Source organism: Argentina silus (assembly GCF_951799395.1).
Source record: "Argentina silus genome assembly, contig: scaffold_220, whole genome shotgun sequence".
NCBI lineage: Eukaryota > Metazoa > Chordata > Actinopteri > Argentiniformes > Argentinidae > Argentina > Argentina silus.
In genome coordinates, this window is record NW_028153133.1 from 27,737 (window position 1) to 38,465 (window position 10,729).

Consider the following 10,729-nt stretch of genomic DNA (forward strand, 5'->3'; position numbering starts at 1 on the left):
ACACTATATACACACACACTATATACATACACACACACATTATATACACACTATATACATCCCATATGCATATGATTAGATTAGATTCAACTTTATTGTCATTGTGCAGAGTTCAAGTACAGAGACAACGAAATGCAGTTAGCGTCTAACCAGAAGTGCAAAAAAGCAGAAAATATACACACTATATACACTATATTCATACACACTATATGTATATATATACACACACACACATACACACACACACTAGGTCTGGGTTATTGCTATGATAGGTGTGAAATGAAATGCTTGTGATCCACTTTGGAGAGGCAGGAGTGGATGGATGGACAAAGGCACACACACACACACACACACACACACACACACACACACACAGGCTGGCTGGTGTGACCTGGCGCGTTATGAAATGGAGGGGCATGTCTGAGGGGAAATGTTAATGGCTGCTCGGGGCTGTTCTGATTGACACACAGAAAGGCCAGGTGAGAGAGGAGGAGGGGGGGGGGGCTGAATAGGCCAGGACAAGAGGTGGGAGACGGGGGAGGAGAGGGGGAGGCAGGGGAGGCAGCGAAGGCAGCGTGTGTGATCAGCAGGCGTTTGGCTGAGTGTGTGAGTGTACTATACTATATAACTGCAGTGGGTAAGTGTCTGTTTAACCAAGCAAGTGTGTGAACCATAATATGTACACACACACACACACGTGATGTTGCAGTAGGTTGAGGGATGGAAGTGTGTAAAGGCAAGTTTCTCTGTTAGTTCCTTGTCTTGTGTTGTCATCCCTTCAGTTCTGACCACAGGTGTCTGACCACTACCTGACCACAGGTGTCTGACCACTACCTGACCACAGGTGTCTGACCACTACCTGACCACAGGTGTCTGACCACTACCTGACCACAGGTGTCTGACCACTACCTGACCACAGGTATCTGACCACAGGTGTCTGACCACTACCTGACCACAGGTATCTGACCACTACCTGACCACAGGTATCTGACCACAGGTGTCTGACCACTACCTGACCACAGGTATCTGACCACTACCTGACCACAGGTATCTGACCACAGGTGTCTGACCACTACCTGACCACAGGTATCTGACCACTACCTGACCACAGGTATCTGACCACTACCTGACCACAGGTATCTGACCACTACCTGACCACAGGTGTCTGTAGGATCCAGAGCCTTCTTCCATAATGAGGTCCAGACCTACTGTAGCCGACAGCTGCTGCCCAGTTCTGGGGAAACATCTGGAAGATACAGAACTACTACTCTACTACCAACCAGGTCCTGGTGTGTATCTGAGGGTCCAGAACTCTGACCAGCCAGGTCCTGGTGTGTATCTGAGGGTCCAGACCCAGCCCGGTCCTGGTGTGTATCTGAGGGTCCAGACCCAGCCCGGTCCTGGTGTGTATCTGAGGGTCCAGACCTCTGACCAGCCAGGTCCTGGTGTGTATCTGAGGGTCCAGACCTCTGACCAGCCAGGTCCTGGTGTGTATCTGAGGGTCCAGACCTCTGACCAGCCAGGTCCTGGTGTGTATCTGAGGGTCCAGACCCAGGATATCTCTGAGCTTTAGACAGGTTCTGCTCTGATCTGGGCTCTCCTGGCTGCTCTCTGCTGGGTGTCTCCATACTTCTGGCAGTCAGTCAATATCACTGCCCACCTGGAGGCCCACTGATGGGAGAACATACAGACACTCTGGTACAGTATCACACACACACACACACACACACACACACACAGCCCTCACTCTCTGTGTATTTGTGAACAGCCTTGGTGAAGGAGAAGGTCTAGTGTTTACTCTAAATGGAACATTTAACCCCTGCTGATGACAGCAGTAGGAACAGGGAGGGGCACGCACACACACACACACACACACACACACACACACACACACACATCTGATCCACAGTTCCCCAGACTATGTCATTATCATCTTACCAAGGGCAGGAGCAGGACGCTGACACTCATTACTACGGGGGGGGGGGGGGGCGTCATGCTTTTAATGATCTCCCCCCCTAGTGGGGGAGGGCAGGGGGAGGAAGGTCGTCCTCACCCCCCAGCTGCTTGTGTCTGTGGGAGGGAGGGAATGTGTCTTGACCCTTCACTGATTAAACCATCATCATCCTCGTCATCTTCATCTTCACAACTCATTTCACGACACTGAAGGGACTCATATGGATTGCTTTGGTCATCTGTGTGTGTGTGTGTGTGTGTGTGTGTGTGTGTGTGTGTGTGTGTAACAGCAATAGTCACCCCTGCCTCCCCATCTCTGCAGTGCCTGGTGTTATTGGAGAGTCCTTGCTGTGAGGGAGGTGTGTCTCTCTCTCTCTCTCTCTGTGTGAGGGAGGTGTGTCTCTCTCTCTCTCTCTCTGTGTGAGGGAGGTGTGTCTCTCTCTCTCTCTCTCTCTGGGAGGAGGTGTTTTAATAGAAGTGTAATCCTCTCTGGCAGGCTGGACCTGTAAAAACACAGAGTCGCAGTGGAGGGGAGGCTGGTGGAGGTAGACATCGGAGGACGGGCTCATTGTAATAAACATTTTACATTTACATTCATGGCATTTAGCAGACGCCTTTACCCAAAGCGATTTACAACAAATACATAAAGTAATCAATGCTCAGACCAGGGTTAGGGGTTAGGGCCATAGGCAGTCACAATGCTAGAAGAAGGAAAAATTTCTTTTTTTTCCCTTTTTTTTTTAATAACAGGAGAGAAACTTGTACAGGGGGGTAGTGGGGGTGAAGAGGTCTTTAGGGTTAGTACAGGGGGGTAGTGGGGGTGAAGAGGTCTTTAGGGTTAGGGTTAGTACAGGGGGGTAGTGGGGGTGAAGAGGTCTCTAGGGTTAGGGTTAGTACAGGGGGGTAGTGGGGGTGAAGAGGTCTCTAGGGTTAGGGTTAGTACAGGGGGGGTAGTGGGGGTGAAGAGGTCTTTAGGAGGGACCGTTAAGATGTAGCCTGAAGATGGGTCTTCAATGTACGGCGGAAGAGAGAGAGAGAGAGTGTGTGTGTGTGTGAGATTAACGCAGGGCTGCTGTAGGTCTTCAATCTACGGCGGAAGATTGGTAGTGACTCTGCAGTCCTGAACGGAATGAAGAACGGTATCAGCTTGTTGTGATGGGAGGGGGGGATGGAGGGGATGGAGGGAGGGAATGTTTTCATGTTCTGTGCATTACAATGAGCCCGTCCTCCGATTTCTGCCTCCACCAGCCTCCCCTGGCACCAATGTACAATAAGAAGCTGTTCATGGCCTTCAGTCTCAGCCAATAAGAAGCTGTTCATGGCTCATGGCCTTCAGTCTCAGCCAATAAGAAGCTGTTCATGGCCTTCAGTCTCAGCCAATAAGAAGCTGTTCATGGCCTTCATTCTAAGCCACACACAACTGAATCAGGTGTGGTAGTGCTGGGTGAGAATGTTAGCCTGCTCCCTCCCTGCAGCTCTCCAGAATGTTAATGTGTGTGTGTGTGTGTGTGTGTCCTCTATAGACGGCCACGTTGAACAAACACCTGAGTTCGTTGATGCCTGGTCTGACAGCCAAGGTGTTCAGGACCTACAACGCCTCAATCACCCTCCAGAAACAACTCAGAGACCTGTCCAACCGTAAGACCACTACACACTAACTACACACTAACTACACACTAACTACACACTAACTACACTCCTCTATCTTCTCTCTCTCTCTCTCTCTCCCCCCCTCTGTCCAACCGTATGACTACTTACACACTAACTACACTCCTATCTTCTCTCTCTGTTCTCTCTCTTGTATTACCTCACCATTGATTCTGATTACAAATCTCTTCCCAGTGTTTTAACAACTCTCTCTCCCTCTCTCCCCTCCATCCCTCCCCTCCTCCATCCCTCCCCTCCTCCATCCCTCCCCTCCTCCCTCCCTCTCTCTCCCTCCTCTCCTCCCTCCTCTCCTCCCTCCCCTCCTCCAGTGGCAGACAACCCCTCCACGAAGCTCCTCTCCTACAACAGGGCCAACAGGGCGGTTGCAGTTCTCTGTAACCACCAGCGGGCGCCGCCAAAGAGCTTTGACCAGTCTATGGCCAACCTGCAGGTCAAGGTCAGTGGATGGCCTGACCCTTGACCCCTGTGACTGTTGTTGTTGTTGTTGTCTTCATGTCCAGCCTGCAGGGCGTCTCTTGGAGACCCTGAACCTGGATAGTGTTTATAGTACAGCCATGAAGGGGAGGCTGGTGGAGGTAGAAATCGGAGGACGGGCTCATTGTGATGCATGTAATACACACGTGTTCGATACCGTTCCTCATTCCGTTCCGTACAATGACGCCATCCTCTGATTCCTACCTCCGCCAGCCTCCCCTGGTCTCCACTCAGTCGCTGTGCATCTGTCCCCCTCTCAGATTGACGCCAGGAAGGAGCAGCTGTCCCTGGCCAAGACTGAGCTGAAGCAGGCCAAGAAGGAGGCTAAAGCCAACTCAGACCCCAAGCTGCAGGCGTGAGTGTGTGTGCGTGTGTGTGTGTGTGTGTGTGTGTGCGCATTTGTGTATGTGTATTTATGTCTGTGGGTGCACATGCCTGAGTGTGTGTGTGTGTGTGTGTGTGTGTGTTCCAGAGTGGTGGAGCGGAGGAGGAAGGCTGTGGAGCGCTGTGAGGAGTCAGTGATGAGGATGGAGGTTCAGGCCACAGACAGGGAAGAGAACAAACAGATCGCTCTGAGCACCTCCAAGCTCAACTACCTGGACCCACGCATCAGTGTGGCCTGGTGAGACACACACACACGCAGAGACAGACAGACAAACAGACACACACACAGTGATTGGTCCCAGTGTGTCTGGTATATGGCGTTTCTCTCCCTGCAGGTGTAGGAACATGGAGGTGCCATTGGACAAGATCTACAACAAGACCCAAAGGGACAAGTTTGCCTGGGCCATCGACATGACGGAGAAAGACTTCACCTTCTGAGACTCCGCCTCTCCCACCCCCTCTCACACACCTGCAGACTCCGCCTCTCCCACCCCCTCACACACCTGGAGACTCCGCCTCTCCCACCCCCTCACACACCTGGAGACTGTCAGTTTTAACCACCCTTTTACACCACTAAACAAATTGCAGTGGAGGTAGAAATTGTAATGCACGGAACAGACACGATGAGCCCGTCCTCCGACTTCTGCCTCCCCTGCTGCCCTGAGTCAGTTTCTCTGTTCTGAGTCTGTTTTACTGCTTTGACATCCAGACCTTCATCACTCTTTTATACTCCTGAAATATTTAATTTTAGTCATACCCTTTTATATTTCCAAGGCTTCGTGTCTTTAAGACTCTGAGGCTGGTTTCATCCTCTGGTGTATCGAGGTTTTAACTGTGGATGTTCCACATTAACTGGTTCCTGCTTGGCCTTCCACCATCAAGTTCTTACTGTAGTTGTTTTACAGCTGTTGGCACTTTTTAAAGATGTTTATTGACCAAATGTTCTATTCGTTGTCAATAGTATCCTGCCTTATAGAACATATAAGAAGCACATTTCCATTTGTAACTTTAAATAAAGTTTTCGATGAAAAGTTGAGTCCTGAAGCCTCTTGTTTCGTATGGTAGCAGTAGACAGCTTCTAACAACAAGCAGCTGCTGTTTGATGGTTAATAACTGAATACAAGGGACTATTTATCTAAAAATAGAACAAAGACCACGACCGCCCTTAGATACAAATATAGCTCAAGTGTGTGATCTGTTCTATTTTTGGATAAATAGTATATTTTATTCAGTTATTAACTGTTAAACTGGAGTTGCTTGTTAGAAGCTGAGTGCTCTTAACCGGCACCTTAACTCACCAACTGCCAAGTAATTCCGGAACATTCACCACCTGGAGGGCCAAGTGTTCTGTGGTGTCTACCTAGCAACAACACTCTGATTGGCTACTAAATGAAGCATCATAATTTACACATTTTTGGTGAATAAAGTCACCCTTGGCAATGAGTGAGTTAAAGAAGCTGTGCGTCTGGGCTTTGAGCTTGTGTTTTTCAGAAGATATTATTTGTTAATGAATAGTTTCTATGAACGAGACGAACACAGCATTGTATTAAACCACTTTAATAGAACAGTCTGCTGCAATAGGAATGTTGCTTTTCCACTTGGCACAAACATGTAGTGCTGTTTAATACACCTGTCACTGGCTTCAAATCTCCAATTCAATACACTGCTGACGGTGCGTTCATGTGCTCCTAAGAAACGCTCAGACTTACATTTCCAGCAGAGCTCTTGAGATCGCGCCTTTTTGGTCAATTCTGAGGCGGTTCTGAGTGGGTGAAACTCAAAGTAACATGAGTTTCCTAGTAGGAAAATTCTGATTTTCCTAATTTCCAAGGAGCATCTGAATGCAGCATTATTACTTATTAAGTCTTAAAACTTGATAAGGAAATACTAATTTTACAAATAACAAAATCTTTCGAGTGACTACAGTACATAATAACTTCTTTGTTTTATTACAATAGTGAAGTCCATATAAAAAAAGCATTTCACAACAACACACCAAATCAAAATGTCATGGTTACTGTAATGGAAGAGTCTGCTGCCTGTTCTGGGAAGAAGAGTTCTGGACCCGTTGTTGCTTGGTGACCTGTAGGGTAGGAGTATTAAAGCTGGTTAAGTCGACATTTCAGTACTATACACTTACGGCTATTTCTCAGCACTTACGAGAGGCACAACCTTTTCAAGACATAGACATTTTTTAAAATGTCTGTTATTATTTTGCATTTCACACATTTAGTGTTAATCTACCCATTCAGGACACAGAGCATCAGAGCACAGAGTGAAATTGACGTGACACATTGTTATTTTCGAACGCTTATGCTCCTTGGAAAATCAAAACTCCATTGGTTGATTCTGACATTGGGAAACTGTGGTATCACCCTGGTAGTAAAGTTTCAAAGTCTGACATGTTCCTGTCTGAGGAACGCTCGAACACAGCCAGTCCATTCTCCTGTCATAATACTGTGAAATTAATCAAAAAATGTTTCATAAAGTTCTAAAACAGCAACTTTGTGACACCTATACACAAGAGATATGATTGTGAGTGATAAGAATTCATAAGGTGCGTCCTAATCATTGGAGGGGAACAGGTAAGGGGAGGAACCTAGATCTTCTCCTCCAATGAGTTCTCAGTAGGACGAGGATGGAGGAGAGGAGAGGAGTGGAGGAGAGGAGGATGGAGGGAGACGGGAGCGGAGGATGGAGGAGAGGAGGAGGATGGAGGGAGACGGGAGTGGAGGATGGAGGAGAGGACGGGAGTGGAGTGGAGGATGGAGGAGAGGAGGATGGAGGGAGACGGGAGTGGAGGATGGAGGAGAGGAGAGGACGGGAGTGGAGGATGGAGGAGAGGACAGGAGTGGAGTGGAGGATGGAGGAGAGGAGAGGAGGAGTGGAGGAGAGGAGGATGGAGGAGAGGGGGATGGAGGAGAGGAGGATGGAGGAGAGGGGGATGGAGGAGAGGAGGATGGAGGAGAGGGGGATGGAGGAGAGGAGTCGTGTTCCTAACACCTGAGAAGAGGCTACACTTTTACATTGACCTTATTTAGCTTTTATCCAAGCGACTTAGTGAATCACAGCGGATCAGTTGAGTTCAGTTGAGTTCAGGTACAGTAGGGTGTTGGGGGGGGGGGGGGGGTCTGAGGAGGAGGAGCCTAAAGAGACGGGCCTTTAGTCTACAACGGAAGATAGACTCATCCGACCCGTTTCGAGAAGGGAGGGAGGGAGGGAGGAGAGGAGAGGAGAGGATAAAAGGGAATAGAGGAAAGACGATCGGGACGCAGCCCGTGTCCAGGTCGTGGCATCACCTTCATTATGACCCTTGACCTTCCTTGGCCTTGTCCGCCCCCTCGATCTCCTCCACGCCCGCCTGGGTCATGAGGTCACCGATGTTCTTCTCCAGGTCGTCGATGCGCGTGCTCATCTCGTCGAGTGGGCGGGGTCAAGGAAGAGAACAGACTTGTGGGTAACGCGGGGCAGAGGGGCGACCGTCTGCTGAAGACGGTCGCTTAGAAAGGGACCAACAGATGAGAGACCAACGACGTTCGTATCGACCGCAACAGGACGTCCTGATTGGCTCAGTGCACACCGGACGCACTCAACTCCTGTTCATCTGAAGGCACGCCCCTCTACTGGAGTACGGAAGTCTGGTTCCCTTGTTGACCCTCCACTTCACACAGCTTACTATTGACATTCGCTGCTGCTGTTGTTGTTGTTGTTGTTATTCTTATGTTTCAATAAACCTTTTCATGAGTATTGGGGTTTCGTTATCAAAACAGTCAGCAGTCATCACCATCAATCACCTGCATCACAGTCAAAAGACGACTGGAAACCCCATTGGAAACCGTACCCCAGCGGAGCGCTGTGAAACACCACACCGTGAGTATGCATCGTGTCTATCAAATGTAGGACTGTGTATTTATTCAAGTATGTGCAATATTGTTAGTCAAGTCTCTACTAAAGTCAAGTCTCTCTACTAAATATCACCACTATCCATCTCACTAGAGCCGTCTGTTAGGATGACAGGCTCGGCTTGGAACATCAGTACATCTCCCAAAAACAAGTGGGCAGGAACACCAGACAGGCCTGATCCCTTGTTCAACTCATTCAGTACATTAGCAATGTGGGAGGTAAGTTAATTGAAATATTCAACAAATTAACCTGCGTATTTGGGACGGAATTAAGGCGTTAATTGCCACCAAGGATGTGCCAGACGCCACCAAAATACAGTGTGTACAGCTAAAAAACTGGGTACTCCTCATTTGGATGGCTACTACTACCGCGAGTGGAAACCTAAAAAGCCCCCCCCCCCCCCCCCCTCCCCCTCCCCTCGATGTGTCGTTACCTCCTTAATGACATCTAATTTAATTTCATGAGATGGAGTGTCGTGGTAATGGCTTGCACTATGCAGAAATGGCTTCGGGTATAAATTATACGTTAATTTGTATGGATATTCAGCTATATTTCGTGGGGCTGATGAACATTCCAGATGACGGAGAGCACATGGACACTTTCACAACTGGGATGAGTGATGGAGGAACGAGTAACGGCACTCCTGGTCGAATTAAGTGGTTCCGGCAAGCCACTGCCAGGACACTCCATCTGGTGATGAAATGAGATGGAGTGTCACTCTGGAGCTAAGGGTCTGATCTCCATATACATGTGCTCATATTCTGTCTGGCCAATTCTGGGGTGCTCAGCGCTGAGGAAGGATATTTCTGCCGATGATCTGGTCCGACATGGTCTGGAACTTATCCTGCATCTGCTGGAGCAGTGTCTGGACCTGACACACACACACACACACACACACACACACACACACACACACAGAGAGAGAGAGAGAGTGAGAGAGAGAAGACAACGGCTGGTCTGAGAAGGTGTTGAGGAATGATACATCTGAGTAGGATAGAATGGGGGCAATGTTGGACTCATTCTAGCTACAGGACGCCTTCAGCTCCTTCTTCGGGGCTGTTGTCCCGCGGTGACGGTGACGGTGACGGGAGCTACTGTTGTTATGGTAAACAGCCAAACAAACAGACGACTACCTACACCTTCCACTACTGCTACACCACACAACACATTAGTGCCACTAGGTACATTACTGTTTGCAAGTAGAGATCCATTGGTGGGTTCGGCTTTGGTTTTGGGCACAGAATGACATGTTGTTAGCTCATATGCTAACTGCCTAGGTAGCAAGCTAGCTAGCAAGCTACTGTGGCCCGCTGCTATCAATGTCAAGTAATACTCACCACGTTGGTAAGGTCCTGGACAGACTTGGGATCCGTTTCTGACATGTTTCACTTGTGCAAGAATATAAAATGATGAATTGGTGTGAAAGTGTGTTAGGTTATAACGGCGATGGCTATTTTTTCTCTCGCTGACACTAATAAATACGAAGAGAATCCATCTGTTCCGTGAGCGACAATAGTGCGACTCCGCCCACCTAAAGGAGGATTTCTTCAGAATAAAAGCTTTTAGAAATACTGACTATGGGTAAAGGAATCACAAATGATATGTAACTATATCTGGAAATACACGTTTAATCCTCTAAATAGAGTATGTGTGTTTTAAGGGTTTTTCATTATTCTAATATCCTAATTACCCTGATGAAACGTCACTTCATAGGGCACACATAATGGACTGTACACAAATAATTATCAACCATGAGCGGTGTCATACAAAATGTTGTTGGCTTTTTACTGAGGCCCAACAGTTAAAAGTGCCTCACCTAGACCACATAACCCTAACCCTAATCCTAACCCTAACCCTAATCCTAACCCTAGACCACACAGGATGGACTGCTACACAAATAACACCCGACCCGCTCTTCCAACCAGAGTGACGTCACACGCTGGCCACACCTCCTTACTGGGGTACGGAAGTGCAGCTTTTGATGGAGGTTTTCTGATGCGTTTCCAGTGGGGGACAATCTTTTACAACCGTCTTTTAACAATAATGCAGGTGATTGATGGTGATGACTGCCAGCTATTTTGATAATGACACTCCAAACCCATGAAAAAGTTGACTAAAACATAACAAAAATAAGAATAACAACAGTGAATGTCGAAAGTGACCAACAGTAAGCTATTTGCAGTCGGATGGAGGGGTTTCAGTGGAGAAACCTGACTTTCGGACCCCAGGAGAGGCTTCATATTTCCGAGGTTTGTAAGCTTCCGGCGTAAGGCCAGCAAGGGAACTTAATAAGGGAACTTCCGGTTTGGTGAAACCTTCAAAATAAAAGCCATGAAATATAATTATA

At 48.1% G+C, this 10,729-nt stretch overlaps 2 protein-coding genes across 2 annotated transcripts in view; one reads left to right on the forward strand and one right to left on the reverse strand.

The window, feature by feature from the left end:
- Positions 1-5,103, forward strand: part of LOC310824431 (DNA topoisomerase I, mitochondrial) — a gene marked incomplete at its 5' end in the record, with an annotated part of 20,780 nt that extends 15,677 nt beyond the window's left edge. The window contains 5 exons of the mRNA XM_083697683.1: positions 3,477-3,591; positions 3,930-4,057; positions 4,356-4,450; positions 4,568-4,717; positions 4,815-5,103. Coding sequence (XP_083553809.1) covers positions 3,477-3,591; positions 3,930-4,057; positions 4,356-4,450; positions 4,568-4,717; positions 4,815-4,917 — 591 coding nt within the window. The 3' untranslated portion in view covers positions 4,918-5,103. The remainder of the gene's footprint in view (positions 1-3,476; positions 3,592-3,929; positions 4,058-4,355; positions 4,451-4,567; positions 4,718-4,814) is intronic.
- A 923-nt stretch (positions 5,104-6,026) lies between these two features.
- hsbp1b (heat shock factor binding protein 1b) lies at positions 6,027-9,896 on the reverse strand. Its single transcript, XM_083697682.1, has 4 exons — positions 9,720-9,896; positions 9,187-9,253; positions 7,779-7,902; positions 6,027-6,562 (listed from the first exon to the last, which is right to left on the reverse strand). The coding sequence occupies exons 1-3, from the start codon at positions 9,762-9,764 to the stop codon at positions 7,784-7,786; spliced, it is 231 nt and encodes a 76-aa protein (XP_083553808.1). The 5' UTR covers positions 9,765-9,896; the 3' UTR covers positions 6,027-6,562; positions 7,779-7,783.
- Between the last annotated feature and the right edge of the window lie 833 nt (positions 9,897-10,729).

Coding starts and splice junctions, on each gene's coding strand:
- hsbp1b (XM_083697682.1), bottom strand. CDS start 9,764: ATGTCAGAAACGGATCCCAAGTCTGTCCAGGACCTTACCAACGTG. Junction 9,254..9,719: donor TCCAGGACCTTACCAACGTG/GTGAGTATTACT, acceptor TGTGTGTGTCAG/GTCCAGACACTGCTCCAGCA. Junction 7,903..9,186: donor GGACCAGATCATCGGCAGAA/ATATCCTTCCTC, acceptor GACCCCGCCCAC/TCGACGAGATGAGCACGCGC.